We start from the raw sequence: 20,533 nt of genomic DNA, 5'->3' as shown, positions 1-20,533 counted from the left end.
TCTCAATGAACTGCGCATATGCAGGCCGTCCGTCACTCCGAAGAAAATGAAAACGTATCAGTCTATTTTATTTAAACAGGCAAGTAAGTTAAGAACCAATTCTTATTTACAATGACGGCCTAGCAAAAGGCTCCCTGTGGGGACGGGGAATTAAATAAAAATATAGGACAAAACACCACGGCGAGAGACACCAAAACACTACATAAAAAAGAGACGTAAGACAACATAGTGTGACAGCACAAAACATGATACAAACATTATTGGGCAAAGACAACAGCACAAAGGGCAAGAAGGTAGAGACAATACATCACGTGAAGCAGCCACAACTGTCAGTAAGAGTGTCAATGATTGACTCTGAATGAAGAGATGGAGATAAATCCAACTGGGCAGTGTTTTTTGTTCGTTTTGTTTTGCAGCTCGTTTCAGTCGCTAGCTGCAGCAAACTGAAAAGAGGAGCAACCCAGGTATGTGTGTGCTTTGGGACCAGAATGTGACTGGCAGAAAGGGTGGAGGATGAGGGCTGCAGCAGGTATCTCAGGAAGGAGGCCTAAGAGGGTTTTATAAATAATCATCAACCAGTGGGTCTTGTGACGTGTATACAGAGAAGACCACTTTACAGAGGAGTATAGAGTGCAGTGATGTGTCCTATAAGGAGCATTGGTGGCAAATCTGATGGCCGAATGGTAAAGAACATCTAGCTGTCTATCTATAAATTACGTATCCATAATCTATTAAGGGTAGGATGGTTTTCTGAATCAGGGTTAGTTTGGCAGCTGGGGTGAAAGAGGAGCGATTACAATAGAGGAAACCAAGTCTAGATTTAACCTTAACCTGCAGCTTTGATATGTGCTGAGAGAAGGACAGTGTACTGTCTAGCCATACTCCCAAGTACTTGTATGAGGTGACTACCTCAAGCTTTAAAAACCCTCAGAGGTAGTAATAATCACACTGGGGGGAGAGGGGCATTCTTCTTACCAAACCACATGACCTTTGTTTTGGAGGTGTTCAGAACAAGGTTAAGGGCAGAGAAAGCTTGTTAGACTAAGGAAGCTTTGTTTTAGAGAGTTTAAAACAAAATCCTGGGAGTGGCCAGCTGAGTATAAGACTATCTGCATATAAATGAATGAGAGAGATGCCTACTTTCACGAGGTTGGAGTAATAACATGTTCAGGTACTTAAGACATTGTCTTGAATCAATGTGACTTTTAGATTTCAAGAAAATGAACTAAGGAAGAATGTGTCACTTCTCTCATTGACTTCTCAAACCCCGGTCTGTTCTGCCGACTGCTTCACAAGCTTTCCCGGAAGTATCGCGATGTTGGACCTATGGGTTTAGAAACTCTGTGGTCTGATCACACGAGCGTCTTGTTCCCGCGGTGGTAACCTTGACAACTATTCAAGCAAGCGACTGCACGGGCTGCGCGCTTGCCAATAAACTGGATTTCTTGTCAGTGAAGGGAAGTTTGTTGAATGCATGCCTTTGCTAAATACTTTCTAAAACCGAAAAGAAATGGACTACAATACTTGAAATTGCAATTCAACCAAATCTACTGTAGGCTACAGTAATGTCACGAACGAATGCCCTCTCTCTAATGTAGGCAAGCTGATTGTTTACTTTGTAATATTCGCACTTCGGCACGCGTAGCCTACATCAATCAAGATACAAAATAGGCAAAATTACCGCTACCTAAAATCGATATCATTATCGTTAAACGACGTAATTTTGGTGGTTATTCAAACCCAGTTTGACTTAGATCGATTGTTTTACAGGATACATGATTACGTTGCATTGAATCCATTTGAAACGACATGCAAAGTGGGGACTCGCGAGGGGATTGAATCCCCCCACCCTGGATACCCTGGTGTAACCTCAATTTCTTTGGACTTGCTTGGGAAAATGGGCAAAGCGACAGGCTGGTGGTGCACACAGTGGCATTGCTACTTGCAGCACTGCTCACGACTAGTAAAAGTGGTAACTAGGGGAGCATGCCTAACTAGTTGTGGTGAAAATTATGGGATGGATTGTCATGGCAACAGACCAGACGTCACAATTTGGGCATGTGTTCCATTTTTGTCTTTCTTATTTTCAGACTGGAGGACTTAGATAGTGAAGAGTGGAAAAGGAAACAGATTTTTTCCTACAAAAAGAAGGAAGCCATCTTTCTTGAAAATTAATTGTATTTACACAAGTATTATACAATTATTTTCCGGGAGGCACGAAGAGGTGAACAGAGGCATTTTCAGGGTTAACTTTCAGAGAGGTTTTTTGTATGCGATAAAGATGCCTGGGTCGTTAAGCAATGAAGACGAGGGACAAGACGACATGGATTTTGAAGACGAGATACCAGGTGAGGGAATGAAGTAAGGGGAGGGGGAGTTTCTTCCCTGAATATATTTTGCGCTGCTATACGCCTAGTTGAATGTGGGGGAAAGGGCTTGCCCTACGTTCTAGGAGAAAAGAGGAGGGGTGGGATGCAGTAAGCGTCCCAATTTTTTATTTTAGTACTACCCGTTTTCCTCGGGCACAGGTTTGCAGGTGTCGCCACTGTGTCATCTTCAAATATGATATGGCCGAATGAAAAGCCGCCATCTGTGGTAGCCTACTGAAATGACCCGGTCCGAGAAAAGGACAGCCGCAGGCATCAGTGCGTTCGTGTGAAAAAAATATGAAAACCTCCGATGTTAGGCCACCCGAACTCCATTTTACTTTGACTGCGATCAGCATAGATAGCCTACTTGATTTTTGTTATTAGATTTAGGCACATGCACAATTTTGTTGGTGCTGTTTTGAGGGTGCACCGTTTTATGCTCTTACCATAGAATGTTTTTTATTGTTTCTTTATGAGGTCAGAAGTTGCACCGATCGATCACATGCTGTGACAGCTGAATAAAAGGCATTCGTTATCTATAAATGAATGTCAATAAACGTCCCATCTCACCCAGGTGCTACTGCCCCGTTATCTAAATTGTGCAGCTGTGTCCCAATTGTTTTGAGGCTCTTGTCCAAAGTCAGCAGTGGCCGCAGAGGTGCTGGGCTGTGACTATGAAAACACGTGTAACAGGAAAACAATGGTTTAGAACAGGGGTCCCCAATTACATTCAGCCATGGGCAGATTTTTCCTTGAGTGGATGGTCAGGGGACCCGAATATAGTTGTAAATAATTTGTACACTGCTAATTGACTGCAATAATCCCAAACAGTGCTGAAAGAAAGTATTCATACCCCATGATTTATATATATATATTAGATTTTTCTAACCCATCCACACACAATACCCCACAATGACAAAGTGAAAACATGTTTTTATAAATACTTGCTAATTTATTGAAAATTAAATACAGAAATATCTAATTTACAAAAGTATTCACACCACTGAGTCAACACTTTGTAGAAGCACCTTTTGCAGCGATTACAGATGTGTCTTTCTGGGTAAGTCTCTGAGCTTTCCACACCTGGATTGTTTGCCCATTATTCTTTTCAAAATTCTTCAAGCTCTGTCAAATTGTTTGTTGATCATTGCTAGACAACCATTTTCAGGTCTTGCCATAGATTTTCAAGTAGATTTAAGTCAAAACTGGAACTCGGCCACTCAGGATTATTCATGTCTTCTTGGTGTGCAACTCCAGTGTAGATTTGGCCTTGTGTTTTAGGTTATTGTCCTGCTGAAAGGTGAAATCATCTTCCAGTGTCCGGTGGAAAGCAGACTGAACCAGGTTTTCCTCTAGAATTTTGCCTGTGCTTAGCTCAATTCAGTACATTTTTTTCAATTCTGAAAAACTCCACGGATCTTAACGATTACAAGCATACCCATAACATGATGCAGCCACCACTATGCATGAAAATATGGAGAGTGTTACTCGGGAATGTGTTATATTGGATTTGCCCCAAACTTAACACTTTGTATTCAGGACAAAAAGTTAAATGTTTTGCCACATTGTTTTGCAGTATTACTTTAGTGCCTTGTTGCAAACAGGATGCATGTTTTGGAATATTTTTTATTCTGTACAGGCTTGCTTCTTTTCACTCTGTCAATTAGGTTAGTATTGTAGAGTAACTATAATGTTGTTGATCCATCCTCAGTTTTCTCCTATCACAGTAATTATATTCTAACTGTTTTAACTTCACCATTGGCCTCATGGTGAAATCCCTGAGCGGTTTCCTTCCTCTCCGGCAACTGAGTTAAGAAGGAAGCCTTTATCTTTCTAATGATTTTGATGTGTAACCTTTTATTTAACTAGGCAAGTCAGTTAAGAATACATTTTTATTTACAATGACGGCCTATACCCGCCAAACCCAGACGACGCTTAGCCAATTGTGCACCGCCCTAATGGGACTCCCAATCATGGCCGGTTGTGATACAGCCTGGAATCGAACCAGGGTGTCTGTAGTGACACCTCAAGCACTGAGATACAGTCCCTTAGACCGCTGAGCCACTCGGGAGCCCAATGCACCATCCAAAGTGTAATTAATAACTTCACCATGCTCAAATGGATATTCAATGTCTGCTTTTTTATTTTTACCCATATACCAATAGGTGCCCTTCTTTGTAAGGCATTGGAAAACCTCTCTGGTCTTTGTGGTTGAATCTGTCTTTGAAATTCACTGCTGAGGGACCTCACAGGTGGGCATATGTGTGGGCTACAGAAATTAGGTAGGCATTTAAAAAATAATGTGAGTCCATGCAACTTATTATTTGACTTGTTAAGCAAATGTTTACTTGAGAACTTATTTAGATTGCCATAATGGGATTGAATACGTATTGACTCAAGACATTTCAGCTTATCATTTTTATTAATTTGTAAACATTTAGAAAAAAACATAATACCACTTTGGCATTATGTGGTATTGTGTGTAGGCCAGTGACAAACTCCATTTAATCCATTTTAAATTCAGCTGTAATACAACAAAAATGTGGGAAAAAGTCAAGGGGTGGGAATACTTTTTGAAGGCACTGTAGTATTTGAAAAAAAACAATCATTTCAAACCTTGATTACATTGGGATGCTTCTCTATTAATGTGTAGGAATACTTGAACAGATTTCCTAAATTAAAATCACTGAGCTAATTTCCTGGTGATTTTATAGTCTTATGTCCAAGAATGAAAATTATTTAAAAATAATAAATATATAGTGCATTTGTAAAGTATTCAGACCCCTTGACTTTTTCCACATTTTGTTATGTTACAGCCTTATTCTAAAATGGATTAAAAAATGTTTTATTCTCATCGATCTTCACACAATACCCCATAATGACAATTTTGCAAAGTTATTCAAAATAAAAATCTGAATTATCACATTTACTTAAGTAATCACACCATTTACTTAGAACATTGTTTAAGCACCTTTGGCAGTGATTACAGCCTCGAGTCTTCTTGGGTATGACGCTACAAGCTTGGCACACCTGTATTTGGGTAGTTTCTCCCATTCTTCTCTGCAGATCCTCTCCAGCTCTGTCAGGTTGGATGGTCTGTAAAACTACACTTTTGAATGCACTCAAGACCATGGCCATGTTCAGTTGCCAAATGTTTTAGAATGTTGCAGATAGAAATGCCATGAATAAAGCCAATGTGATTCCTTATTCTTCATGTAAGAGAGGCATGCTTGTTCTACATAGCCAATTTCTATTTGAACGTTCAAAAACGTTGCGTCCTGCTGAACGTGCCCCATGTGAACCCTCCAAACCTTAAAATGGTGAGAGCATGGTAGATTACATCTTTAAACCCATCAACTCATGTGGTAATCTGCAACAGGACACCTCTTATTTACACTGCTAGTTAAATAGGGTTCCCCCTGAGCCTGGTTTATCAATCTCTCTCTCCATCCATGGCAGTCAACCAGGTCCTAAATATCTGGGGAGCCAGTGTCAGGCCAGGGGTGATGTGATGAAGTACCCTACAGAAAGGGCCCAGGCCAGGAACCTGCCTTTTATACCACCATGTCAGTTCACTCAATACAATCATTACATTCATAGTTTTTCTCCTCCAGCTAGCTCCAGGCCCCAGATGATTTACTACTGGATTAGCAGCCAGGGCTAGGGTTGCACATTTTGGGGAATATTCAGAGGTGGAACTCTCTGTGGGAATTAAGGGAATTAACGGGAATATATGGGAATTAATGGAAATATATGCAAATTAATACCATTTAAATGTAGATTTTCTTTCTACATTGGATATATTTACCATATCATATGGAGACAGAAACAAACCTTTTACCTTATCATAAGTAGACATAATTGAAAATTATGAAATCCTTCCAATAGAAATAATAATTATTTTTTTTGTTATGAATTGAACTTTAATTAAATGAGTTGACTCTTCACATGGGATGACTTCACTGAACAACAAAAGAAAGGGAATGATCCCCAATGATCCATCGCATCCATCACATCTTTTCAACATACATCTGTAAAATGATAGTCCAGAAACTAAAGCTTTGGTTGTCTTCCTCTCAGGCTTCCATGTCTTCTCCCTGAACCTCCTCAATGTCCACCCCTTGAACATCAGACTCTGAGGCCTCATCTTCACTGTCACTTTCCAACCTTGTTGAGGATGGCTCTTTGTCAGGCTCAAAAAGCTTCAGATTTGCCCAGATGGCCACCAATTTTCCAACCCTTGTATTGGTCAGCCTGTTGCGTGCTTTGGTGTGTGTGTTTCCAAACAAGGACAAGTTGCGCTCTGAGGTGGCTGATGTTGGTGGGATTTGGAGGATGATGGAGGCAACAGGGGAAAGAGCCTCAGATCCACAAAGTCCCTTCCACCAGGTGGCTGATGAGATATGTTGGCACGACTGCCATATTGCATCTCCATCCAAAAGCCCTTGCTTGGAAGTGTACTTTGCCCGACTGCCAAGAACCTTTCCCTCATCCAGGCCAAGGTGGGGAGACACGGTAGTGATGACACCATAGGCCTTGTTGATCTCTGCATCAGACAGGATGCTCTTGCCATCATACTTGGGGTCCAAAATTGCTTGGAGCAACAGTGAAGAGGGCAGGGTAGTACGGATTTCTTCTCTTACATCAGCAAGCGGAGTCTGAACATCAGACAGGATGGCATTCTTTCCCTCAATATGTGCAATGGCTACTGCTATAGGTTTCAGGCTGCTTACCACTCTCTCCCAAAATACATCATCCAGGAGGATCCTCTTGTTGGGGCTGTCCATATCGGCAGACTGTGATATGGCCATTTATTGGAGAGACTCCTTCCCCTCCAGGAGACTGTCAAACATGATGACAACACCACCCCAACGGATGTTGCTGGGCAGCTTCAATGTGGTGCTCTTATTCTTCTCACTTTGCTTGGTGAGGTAGATTGCTGCTATAACTTGATGACCCTTCACATACCTAACCATTTCCTTGGCTCTCTTGTAGAGTGTATCCATTGTTTTCAGGGCCATGATGTCCTTGAGGAGCAGATTCAATGCATGAGCAGCACAGCCAATGGGTGTGATGTGAGGGTAGGACTCCTCCACTTTAGACCAAGCAGCCTTCATGTTCGCAGCATTGTCTGTCACCAGTGCAAATACCTTCTGTGGTCCATGGTCATTGATGACTGCCTTCAGCTCATCTGCAATGTAGAGACCGGTGTGTCTGTTGTCCCTTGTGTCTGTGCTCTTGTAGAATACTGGTTGAGGGTTGGAGATGGTGTAGTTAATTATTCCTTGCCCACGAACATTCAGAGAGGATTGCAATACAGTCTGCTTTCTCTGTGATTTGCTTGACTTTCACGTGAACTCTGTTGAACTCTGCTTTCAGCTAATGAGTAGAAAAAGAATGTCTGGTTGGAGGGGTGTATGTTGGGCGAAGAACATTCAGAAATCTCTCCCAATACACATTGCCTGTGAGCATCGGACGTGAACCAGTTGTATACACAGCTCGAGAAAGACATTTATCAGCATTTCTGACTACGTTCCTCCATTGAGTAAAAAAAAATCTGATTCCAGGAGGACCATGAGCTGTTGCTATCGATAAGGTGTCTGATTCATCATTTTCACCTCGACTAGAAGTAGAGGGACTTTTGTCAGAGGTTGCTTGTTGCGAGCTCTGAGGAAACTTTATGTACTTGGCCAGATGATTCTGCATCTTTGTTGAATTCTTCATATATGATTTGGCACAGTATTTGCAAATGTACACAGCTTTTCCTTCTACATTAGCTGCAGTGAAATGTCTCCACACATCAGATAGTGCCAGTGGCATTTTCCTGTAAAGATTAGAAAAAAATGAGTAAAATAACCCAAATATACAATTCCATGTACAGATAAATAGTTAAGCAGTTAGATTAAACAACTCCTTTGTAAGATACATGTTTTAAAATGAAACATGTATGGAAACAGGTGAATTAACACTCCTCAGTTAGCAGGCTCAAGCAAGCTAAAACCAACATGGTAGCAAAAACTAACTAGCAGAAATTGTTAAGTTAGAAATGATTTAAACACACTTTGCTGTAGTCTACTATTTACTAGTTAACAAAAAATCATGTATGTCATATAAAATATATTCACCCCACCCAGTATTGTAATCAAACCTTACCAAAAAAGCATGTAGTCCTTGGCTCAGACAGTGTAGTAGTGTGGGCTCAATAGCATCTCATTAGTGTGCAATATCTTGAGAATCAGCTGTACATGTGATGGAAGAGTGCACTGCACATGTGATGGAATAATGCACTGTGCATGCAGAGGGTTGCAATTCCATTGAACGATAGTTTAACCAAAATATGCCACAAGTCCTAGAATTGTCTTATTTGTATCCCACAAAAAAAGGTTCACTTTTATAAGCTAACGTTTTTGATGAATTTAAGCAAAATTCACAAAATTCCCGTGCTTAACTTCCTTGGTAAAGTTTACCGACCCTTTGCAACCTTAGCCAGGGTAGACTAAAATGCCCTCCTGCCCTCATAGCATTTGCATTAGCCTATCAGTGTGAAATGGTTGGCTGGTTATGGCACCAGTTTGTCATGGTGCAATAAAAAATAACCTCGCATTAGGCCTAGCTGTGCAATGTATGGGTTTGTATGTTGTGTTTTTTTGTAAAAAAAAAATATTTCTTTGTTTATGTTTATGCTCTGTGGATAGTTGGGGGTTTGCACTAGGCTTTCACGGAACCCAAACCGGCTGCGCGCGTGCGCCATCATACATAAATGTATTTTGTCCCCCTATACTAAACGCGATCACGGCACGCAGGTTAAAATATCAAAACAAACTCTGAACCAATTATATTAATTTGGGGACAGGTCAAAAAGCATTAAACATTTATGGCAATTTAGCAAGTTAGCTTGCACTTGCTAGCTAATTTGTCCTATTTAGCTAGCTTGCTGTTGCTAGTTAATTTGTCCTGGGATATAAACATTAGGTTGTTATTTTACCTGAAATGCACAAGGTCCTCTACTCCGACAATTAATCCACACATAAAACGGTCAACCGAATCGTTTCTAGTCATCTCTCCTCCTTCCAGGCTTTTTCATCTTTGAACTTATATGGTGATTGACATCTAAACTTTCATAGTATTACTACACCGACCGGCAACACAGTTCGTCTTTCAATCACCCACGTGGGTATAACCAATGAGGAGATGGCACGTGGGTACCTGCTTCTATAAACCAATGAGGTTTAGGCAGGACTTGCAGGACGATCTGCGTCAGAAATAGAAAGGAGTTCTATTTTAGCCCTTGGCAACGCAGACGCTCGCGAGCAGTGTGGGTGCAATAATTAAATAACATAGATTTCTAAATTTATTTTGCAACGCTTGTACATGCGACACGAGCGGTGTGGTCAGCCTATTAGCGTAAATACCAGAATGCCAATGTCTGAGCTCCAGTCTGATATTAGCCTTAGCCTGTTAAATAAAAACATGTACATTATTATCATTTACAACAACATTTGACATTGGAGCATACATAAAAGGTTATTTTATGTGTAGTGCATTCGGAAAGTATTCAGACCCTTTGACTTTTTCCATATTTTGTACTTTACAACCTTATTTTTAAATGTATTAAATAAAAATAAATCTTCATCATTCTACACACAATATCCCATAATGACAAAGCGAAAACAGTTTTTTAGAAATTTGTGGTAATTTATAAAAAAATAAAAATAAAAACTTTATTTACATAAGTATTCAGACCCTTTGCTATGAGACTCGATATTGAGCTCAGGTACATCCTGTTTCCATTGATCATCCTTGAGATGTTTCTACAACTTGATTGGAGTCCACCTGTGGTACATTTAATTGATTAGACATACACTTGTCTACATACACCTGTCCCACAGTTGACAGTGCAGGTCTGAGCAAAAACCAAGGCATGAGGTCAAAGGAAGGCGCAGATCTGGGGAAGGGTACCAAAACATTTCAGCATTGAAGGTCGCCAAGAACACAGTGGCCTCCAGTGGCCTCCATCATTCTAATGCATCACACAAAAAAAACAATTTAATACATTTTAGAATAAGGCTGTAACGTAACAAAATGTGGAAAAAGTCAAGGGGTCTGAGTACTCTCCGAATGCACTGTAGTCATGGGTGTTATGGAGCAAACCGACTCACAAAATACTGTACCTTAAAATGATTTGTATTGGTACAATTTAATTAAGAACAACTTAGCTTTAGAAAGAGGAGAGTTCTTTGCAATTTCAGCACACAGTCTGCCAGCCACATCCCGAGGGATAACGCAATCACTGATGCACGACCCCAATAACCAAAGACTTGTGGTTAAAAACGAAGTGTAAATGCATGCAAATAGCTATGAAAATGTGTGATTTAAATAAATCCTTCTTGTTATGTTTAAGTTGATTCTTTATACGTTTTATATATTTTCTCCCAGTGTGTTCTACACTGAGTGAAAACAACATTAGGAACACCGTTCTAATATTGACTTGCACCCCCTTTTGCCATCAGAACAGCCTCAATTCGTCATGGCATGGACTCTACAAGGTGTCGAAAGCGTTTCACAGGGATGCTGGCCCATGTTGAATCCAATGCTTTTCACAGTTGTTTCAAGTTGGCTGGATGTCCTTTGGGCGTTGGACCATTCTTGATACACACAGGAAACTGTTGAGTGGGAAAAACCCAGCAGCGTTCCAGTTTTTGACACTGAAACCAGTGCACCTGGCACCTACTACCATACCCCGTTCAAAGGCACTTAAATCTTTTGTCTTGCCCATTCACCCTCTGAATGCACACACACAATCCATGTCTCAAGGATTGGAAATCCTTATTTAACCTGTCTCCTCCCCTTCATCTACACTGATTGAAGTGGATCAATAAGTGACGTCAATAAGGGATCATAGATTTCACCTGGTCAGTCTATGTCATGGAAAGAGCAGGTGTATAATTGTGCATGCAGCATGTTAACCGTCCATGATGCTTTGATGTGAGTGTTTTTCATATAGACCCAGCCAGGCTTGACAGCAGTCTTAAGGAATTTCAGGATTGGCAGGGGCCCTCCACAAGCCATGGAGGGAGAGCCGAGGACCCACAGTACAGTAGCTTCCACTGTTAGCTGTCACAGCCATACAATCACCACTCACTGTCAAATCATTCAGTTGTCCTTCCCATTGTCACATTTTTTGTCATGACGCTAGCACTGTCCCTGTGTCTCAGTTTTACATGTTGCTACTGCATCTCTTTTTCATGGTTTCGTCCTTCTCTGAAATGTAAAGATTATCATGGGCTTTTGTGTGCCTACTAAAGTCATCCCTGATTGGTGGGGCTATTTTTGGAGGCTCCACTGTGAAAGCTGACACCGTTTTTTGTCCAACTGTGTGGGTGTGTGTGTGTGCGTGCATGTGTGTGATGCTTGCCCGAGTAAATGTGTATTATACTTGGGAAAGCATCACCTTTTACACTAGTTACCACTACATTTGTGTTCAACTGCACATATATGTTCTAATTACACTGTCATAATATACTACTACCATATAATATTTATGAATGGGTGAGCAAGAATAGCAAACTATATAAGGAGCTGTAATGCTCTGTTACGTCTGCCACCACCAGGCTCTTGCTGACCAGGCTCCTGCTGCCCTGAATTGACCCACAGTACACAACTAGCTCACTCACACACCATCACTCTGTACCCTTAGATATATACTGCCCTGCCACCATTTATTATCACTAACTTCCAGGAGCAGGAAAGTGAGCTCACAGTCAATGACTACTGCTCAAGACAGATTTTCTTGCACAGATTTGCAAGAAGATGGCTTACTGAGTATCATGAAGTCATACAGTCTGCAATTCAGAATGCTACGCTATGACGGCATATCCGCTGCTAGATTGACCGAACTTTGGAGTAAATGTGTGTGAGTTCGCTTTTGTGTTTCCCAAGATATGACTAGAGTGGGCTAGAAGCACCTTCTCAATGAGGGGAGAACCCTGAAGTCACTCTCTCCACAGGTCACCACTAACTGGGTATTTCTATAAGGAGCCTGTCAAAGAGAGAGGCCCAATGCGTTTTCTGTAAATGCTGAACTTTCCACAAGGGAGAAGGTCATGAATCTCCCCTCTAATGGAGCGGTCCAGTGGCCAAGCCCTTGCAGGAAGTTCAGAGCGGTGCTGCCTGCCCACCGTCCGCGCTTTAAAGTGGGCAGTGTGCGAAGTGGGGCTGCAGCCTGGTTCAAACAAGAAGTTTGTGGTTCAAACAGGGCCTTGTGCCAGCTGCCCTGTGACACGTGCCACAGTGATCCCCCTCAACACCTGGCACTGTCAGATACGCACAGCCAGGCACCTGGCTGGTTACTAGGCTGCCACCTCTGGAAGACGTCACAGAGCATTTAGAATAATAGCTGCCAGCTATTGTATTAGTCAATATGCACCGAATCAAATTGTATTAGTCACATGCGCCGAATACAACAGGTGTAGATCTTACAGTGAAATGCTTACTTACGAGCCACTAACTAACAATGCAGTTTAAAAAATCTGGATAAGAAATAAAGTAACAAGTAAATCAGGAGCAGCAGTAAAATAACAATAGCGAGACTATATACAGGGGGGTACCGGTACAGAGTCAATGTGCGGGGGCACCGGTTAGTTGAGGTAATATGTACATGTAGGTAGAGTTATTAAAGTGACTATGCATAGATGACAACAACAGAGAGTAGCAGCGGTGTAAAAGAGGGGGGGGGGGGGGGTGCAATGCAAATAGTTTGGGTAGCCATTTGATTAGATGTTCATGAGTCTTATGGCTTGGGGGTAGAAGCCTATTGGACCTAGACTTGGTGCTCCGGTACCGCTTGCCGTGTGGTAGCAGAGAGAACAGTCTATGACTAGGGTGGCTGCAGTCTTTGACCATTTTTAGGGCCTTCCTCTGACTGCCTGGTTTTGAGGTCCTGGATGGCCGGAAGCTTGGCCCCAGTGATATGCTGGGCCGTTCGCACTGTAGTGCCTTGCAGTCGGAGGCCGAGCAGTTGCCATACCAGGCAGTGATGCAACCAGTCAGGATGCTCTCGATGGTACAGCTGTAGAACCTTTTGAGGATGTGAGGACCCATGCCAAATCTTTTCAGTCTCCTGAAGGGGAATAGGTTTCGTCGTGCCCTCTTCACAACTGTCTTGGTGTGCTTGGACCATCTTAGTTTGTTGGTGATGTGGACACCAAGGAACTTGAAGCTCTCAATCTGCTCCCCTACAGCCCTGTCGATGAGAATGGGGACATGCTCGGTCCTCTTTTTCCTGTAGTCCACAATCATCTCCTTTGTCTTGATCACATTGAGGGAGAGGCTGTTGTCCTGGCACCACATGGCCAGGTTTCTGACCTCCTTCCTGTAGGCTGTCTCGTTGTTGTCGGTGATCAGGCCTACCACTGTTGTGTCATTGGCAAACTTAATCATGGTGTTGGTGTTGTGCCTGGCCGTGCAGTCATGAGTGAACAGGGAGTACAGGAGGGGACTGAGCACGCACCCCTGAGGGGCCCTTGTGTTGAGGATCAGCATGGCAGATATGTTGTTACCTACCCTTACCACCTGGGGGCAGCCCGTCAGGAAGTCCAGGATCCAGTTGCAGAGGGAGGTGTTTAGTCCCAGCGTCATTAGCTTATTGATGAGATTTGAGGGCACTATGTTGTTGAATGCTGAGCTGTAGTCACTGAATAGCTTTCTCACGTAGGTGTTCCTTTTGTCCAGATGGGAAAGGGCCGTGTGGAGTGCAATAGATCATCTGTGGATCTGTTGGAGCGGTATGCAAATTGGAGTGGGTCTAGGGTTTCTGGGATAATGGTGTTGATGTGAGCCATGACCAGCCTTTCAAAGCACTTAATGGCTACAGACTTGAGTGCTACGGGTCGGTAGTCATTTAGGCAGGTTACCTTAGTGTTCTTGGGCACAGGTACTATGGTGGTCTGCTTAAAACATGTTGGTATTACAGACTCAGACAGGGAGAGGTTGAAAAATTTCAGTGAAGACACTTGTTGGTCAGCACATGCTCGCAGTACACGTCCTGGTAATCCGTCTGTGTTACGCGGAGTGGAACAGGGGAACCCAAGAGCAGACTAGGACAAGGAGACTGGGATGAAGTAATCAAGGTATTTATTGAAACACAGGGGGGAGATGGAGTGCAGGTCAGGGGAAGCTCGGGCGGGTTGCTGGAAACCAGGTGCGGAGGCTGAGGCTGGAGCGAGAGGGGTTGAAACAGGGTAAGCAGGTCCGGAGGGGAATCCAAGGGAATAGTAGAGTGGGGAATCCAGGACAGAGTAGCAGGATGACGAGACATGGGACTGGAGACAGGGACCAGAGCCAGAGCGGGCAGAACTGTAGCAGAGAGGAAAACAGCATCAGACAAGGAAAACAGGCATAACAGGAATAGTAACAAACGGCTAGAAACGTAGACTGACTGAGCAGAGATTACGATCTGGCAGGGCTGAGTGTTTGTAGAGGTCTTGGTTATGGAACAGGTTGCAGCTGGTGGGGATCTGCTCTGAATCCAGCACACCTGTCTCCGCCCACACAATCACACACACACACACACACACACAGAGAGGGAAAGGGAGCGAGTACTGGGGGAGTGGCGGCAGGTCAAGGAGACACAGGATGAGCAGTAGAGGGCATTGTAGGAGCAGATGTGACACTCTGGCCCTGCAGCCTTGTGAAAGTTGACCTGTTTAAAGGTCTTACTCATATCGGCTGCGGAGAGCGCGATCACACAGTCTTCCGGAACAGCTGGTGCTCTCACGCATGTCTTAGTGTTATTTGCCTCGAAGCGAGCATAGACTTAGTTTAGCTCGTCTGGTAGGCTCGTGTCACTGGGCAGCTCTCGGCTGTGCTTCCCTTTGTAGTCTGTAATGGTTTGCAAGCCCTGCCACATCCGACGAGCATCAGAGCCGGTGTAGTACGATTCGATCTTAGTCCTGTATTGACGCTTTTCCTGTTTGATGGTTTGTCGGAGGGCATAGCGGGATTTCTTATAAGCGTCCGGGTTAGGGTCCCGCTCCTTGAAAGCGGCAGCTCTAGCCTTTAGCTCAGTGCGGATGTTGCCTGTAATCCATGGCTTCTGGTTGGGGTATGTACTGGAGGTCGACCGATTATGATTTTTCAATGCCGATACAGATTATTGGAGGACCAAAAAAAGACGATACCGATTAATCGGGCGATTTTTATATATATTTGTAATGACAATTACAACAATACTGAATGAACACATTTATTTTAACTTAGTATAATACATAAATAAAATCAATTTAGTCTCAAATAAATAATGAAACATGTTCAATTTGGTTTAAATAATGCAAAAACACAGTGTTGAAGCCGAAAGTAAAAGTGCAATATGTGCCATGTAAAAAAGCTAACGTTTATGTTCCTTGCTCAGAACATGAGAACATATGAAAGCTGGTGATTCCTTTTAACACTAATCTTCAATATTCCCAGTTAAGAAGTTTTAGGTTGTAGTTATTACAGGACTATTTCTCTCTATACCATTTGTATTTCATATACCTTTGACTATTGGATGTTCTTATAGGCTCTATAGTATTGCCAGCCTAATCTCGGGAGTTGATAGGAGCCTTAGGTCATTAATATGGTCAAATCTGGAAACTATAATTTCAAAAACAAAACGTTTATTCTTTCAGTGAAATATGGAACCGTTCCATATTTTATCGAACGGGTGTCATCCCTAAGTCTAAATATTGATGTTACATTGCACAACCTTCAATGTTATGTCATAATTATGTAAAATTCTAGAAAATTAATTACGGTCTTTGTTCGGAAGAAATGGTCTTCACACAGTTCGCAACGAGCCAGACGGCCCAAACTGCTGTATATACCCTCACTCTGCTTGCACTGAACGCAAGAGAAGTGACACAATTTCCATAGTTAATATTGCCTGCTAACATGAATTTCTTTTAACTATATATGCAGGTTTTAAAAAATATACTTGTATATTAATTTTAAGAAAGGCATTGATTTTTATGGTAAGGTACATTGGTGCAACGATTGTGCTTTTTGTCCGCAAATGCGCTTTTGTTAAAACATCACCCGTTTGGCGAAGTTGAAGTAGGAGTAGGCTGGGATTCGATGATAAATTAACAGGCACCGCATTGATTATATGCAACGCAGGACAAGCAAGTTAATTTAGTAATATCATCAACCATGTGTAGTTAACTAGTGATTATGTGAAGATTGATTGTTTTTTATTAGATAAGTTTAACGCTGGCTAGGAACTTACCTTGGCTCCTTGCTGCGCTCGCGTAACAGGTGGTCAGCCTGCCACGCAGTTTCCTCATGGATTGCAATGCAATCGGCCATAATCGGCGTCCAAAAAGGCTGATTAACGATTGTTATGAAAACTTGAAATCGGCCCTAATCGGTCGACCTCTAGTATGTACGTATGGTCACTGTTGGGACGTTGTCATCGATGCACTTATTGATGAAGCCAATGACTGATGTTGTGTACTCCTCAATGCCATCGGGAGGAATCCCAGAACATATTCCAGTCTGTGCTAGCAAAACAGTCCTGTAGCTTAGCATCTGCTTCATTTGACCACTTTTTTATTGATCTAGTCACTGGTGCTTCCTGCTTTAATTTTTGCATGTAAGCAGGAATCAGGAGGATAGAATTATGTTCAGATTTTCCAAATGGAGGGCGAGGGAGAGCTTTGTATGCGACTCTGTGTGTGGCGTAAAGCTGGTCACTCTGGTTGCACATTTAACATGCTGATAGAAATTTGGTAAAACGGATTTAAGTTTCCCCGCATTAAAGTTCCTGGCTACTAGGAGCGCCGCATCTGGGTGAGCATTTTCTTGTTTGCTTATGGCGGAACACAATTCATTCAATGCTGTCTTAGTGCCAGCCTCAGTCTGTGGTGGTATGTAAACAGCTACGAATACAGATGAAAACTCTAGGTAGATAGTGTGGTCTACAGCTTATCGTGAGATACTCTACCTCAGGCAAGCAATAGCTAGAGGCTTAGATATCGTGCATCAGCTGTTATTTTCAAAAATACATAGGCCGCCGCCCCTTGTTTTACCAGACGCTGCGGTTCTATCCTGCCGGTACAGCGTATAACCAGCCAGCTGTATGTTGATAGTGTCGTCACTCAGCCACGACTCCGTTAAGCATAAAATATTACAGTTTTGAATGTCCCGTTAGTAGTTTAATTTTAATCTTCCACATAGGTCATCGATTTTATTCTCCAAAGATTGCACGTTTGCTAGCAGAATAGAAGGAAGTGGGGGTTTATTCGATCGCCTACTAATTCTCAGAAAGCATCCCGCCCTCTGGCCCCTTTTTCTCCGCCTCCTCTTCACGCAAATCACGGGGATCAGGGCCTGTTCTTGAGACAGCAGTATATCATTCGTGTCAGGCTCGTCAGACTCGTTAAAGGAAAAAAAGGATTCTGCCAGGTGAGTACATTTAGATGTGGTGCCTTACATACATTCCTACATGTGTTTATCTCAATTACGTTTATACAATTGGCCATTTGTGGTCATCTTGGTGGTAGATAATGGGGGGTGTCACATTTCAGCAAGGAGGAGTTTTCTTGAGCCGGAAACAGACCATTTTTTTCTTTCTCAACCTGCATGTATTTCAACTGTATTTCTCCTCATCTCAGTCAATTGCATCATCAGTGCATTTGAATAAATTGTAACATTAGCTGTTTTGTTGTGATGATGTCATGCCTGGCAGGCAGCAAACATGGACAGTAGCTCAGACATGAAAGAGCTCCCATGAGACACTGCAGACATGTTGGCTTATTAACTATAGAGCTTGAGGCTCTAGCTGCCATTATGCATGTTTATGAGAGAGCCTCAATCTACACAAGTGGGATGATGCATCCAGTTTAGCCAGTGGTGAATGGGAATGTATAAATAAACAATTCTCTCATTGATAATGAACCTTGGAAGCCCCTAGTGTCTGTGTGGCCCCTCCTGACTAGCATGGCTAAATGGAGGATAAGTACATTGCAAGCCAAGGTTTGTGCTTAGGAGACAGGGAACCCCTCCTCCCTACTCAGTGTTCCTCTGGGAGTGGTAGGCTGCAAGGCTAGTCTAGTGTTGGCTGGCTGAATGACTCTGATACACGTGCTGCATATTTCATGCCCTCCAGTCTGTGTGTTTGTGAATGAGGAGTGTGTCTCTTTATAGTGATGTACTGTCTACTGTCTCTTATTCCTCTGTGACCCACTGTGGCCGCACTGAAGTCTGGAGTGCCGTAGTACACCCTAGTCAGCATGCTTCTATGTATACAACAACATTGAGGCAATACAGTTGACGGATGACTAGCACCCCACTAGGAGTTTTACCTGGCTGACAGGATATAAGGTAAAAGGGGAGGATGGATAGGTGATGATGACTACCAGAACCCCTATGAAATTTGTATGAGTATTACGGTAAGAGTAAAGGTTGCATACAGTACCAGTCAAAAGCTTGGACACAGCTACTCGGTTTCTCTTTATTTTTACTATTTTCTACATTGTAGAATAATAGTGAAGACATCAAAACTATGAAATAACACGTATGGAATCATGTAGTAACCAAAAAAGTGTTAAACCAATCAAAATCTATTTTATATTTGAGATTCTTTAAAGTAGCCACCCTTTGCCTTGATGACAACTTTGCACACTCTTGGCATTCTCTCAAACCAGCTTCATGAGGTACTGGAATGCATTTCAATGAACAGGTGTGCCTTGTTAAAAGTTAATATGTGGAATTTCTTTCCTTCTTAATGCGTTTGCGCCAATCAGTTGTGTTGTGACAAGGTAGGGGGCTATACAGAAGTTACCAGCCTCAGAAATTGCAGCCCAAATAAATGCTTCACAGAGTTCAAGTAACAGACACATCTCAACATCAACTGTTCAGAGGAGACTGCGTGAATCAGGCCTTCATGGTCGAATTGCTGCAAAGAAACCACTACTAGAGGACACTAATAAGAAGAAGAGACTTGCTTGGGCCAAGAAACACGAGCAATGGACATTAGACCGGTGGAAATCTGTCTTGTGGTCTGGAGTCCAAATTTGAGATTTTTGGTTTAAACTGCCTTTGTGAGATGCAGAGTAGGTGAACGGATGATCTCTGCATGTGTGGTTCCCACCGTGAAGCATGGAGGAGGTGTGGGGGTGCTTTGCTGGTGACAGTGATTTTATTTTCAATTCAAGGCACACTTAACCAGCATTGTTACCACAGCATTCTGCAGCGCTACGCCATCCCTATCTGGTTTGCGCTTAGTGGGACTATCATTTGTTTTTCAACAGGACAATGACCCAACACACCTCCAGGACTTGTAAGGGCTATTTGACCAAGAAGGACAGTGATGGAGTGCTGCATCAGATGACCTGGCCTCCACAATCACCCAACCTCCACCCAATTGAGATGGTTTGGGATGAGTTGGACTGCAGAGTGAAGGAAAAGCAGCCAACAAGTGCTCAGCATACGTAGGAACTCCTTCAAGACTGTTGGAAAAATCATTACAGGTGAAGCTGGTTGAGAGAATGCCAAGAGTGTGCAAAGCTGTCATCAAGGCAAAGGGTGGCTACTTTGAAGAATCTAAAATAGAAAATATATTTTGATTTGTTTAACACTTTTTTTGGTTACTGCATGATTCGGTATGTGTTATTTCATAGTTTTGATGTCTTCACTATTATTCTGCAATGTAGAAAATAGTAAAAATAAAGAGAAACCCTTGAATGAGTAGGTGTGTCCAAACTTTTGACTGGTACTGTACATGTATCATGTGGTTCTGAATGCCATGTTTGTGTTTGTGTGTCAAGATGAGGATGAGGAGGGTGAACACAACACTGTCCCGCTCACACCTCTGGACAGCTTCTTCTCTGACGATGACTCCCTTAAACAACTGAAGAAGAAGAAACCTAAAAAGATGAAGGAGGGCAAGATGCCCAAAGTCAAGAAGAGGAAAAAGGAGGTAAGCTCTATCAGACTGCAAAAATGTTTGTGCACAATAACACACAACCTGTAAGAAGCTACAGTACAGTGAGGGGAAAAAAGTATTTGATCCCCTGCTGATTTTGTACGTTTGCCCACTGACAAAAAAATGATCAGTCTATCATTTTAATGGTAGGTTTATTTGAACAGTGAGAGACAGATTAACAACAAAAAAATCCAGAAAAACG

General features: G+C 42.5%; 1 protein-coding gene across 9 annotated transcripts in view; it reads left to right on the top strand.

Annotated features, from left to right (window-relative positions):
- The first annotated feature begins 364 nt into the window (after nucleotides 1–364).
- The window catches only part of LOC115207725 (chromodomain-helicase-DNA-binding protein 5), a 52,859-nt gene continuing 32,690 nt past the window's right edge, over nucleotides 365–20,533 (top strand). For 8 of the 9 annotated variants that reach the window (XM_029775146.1, XM_029775150.1, XM_029775142.1 and 5 more), the window contains exons 1-2: nucleotides 1,385–2,348; nucleotides 20,174–20,325. In XM_029775146.1, coding sequence (XP_029631006.1) covers nucleotides 2,282–2,348; nucleotides 20,174–20,325 — 219 coding nt within the window. In that variant the 5' untranslated portion in view covers nucleotides 1,385–2,281. Of the gene's footprint in view, nucleotides 465–1,384; nucleotides 2,349–20,173; nucleotides 20,326–20,533 lie in introns of those variants that run through there. The other variant, XM_029775148.1, reaches the window with a different exon arrangement.

This window comes from Salmo trutta, chromosome 14 (genome assembly GCF_901001165.1).
Source record: "Salmo trutta chromosome 14, fSalTru1.1, whole genome shotgun sequence".
Taxonomy (NCBI): Eukaryota; Metazoa; Chordata; class Actinopteri; order Salmoniformes; family Salmonidae; genus Salmo; species Salmo trutta.
Note: the sequence above shows the minus strand (reverse complement) of the source record. Positions and strands in the feature narration are given on the sequence as shown.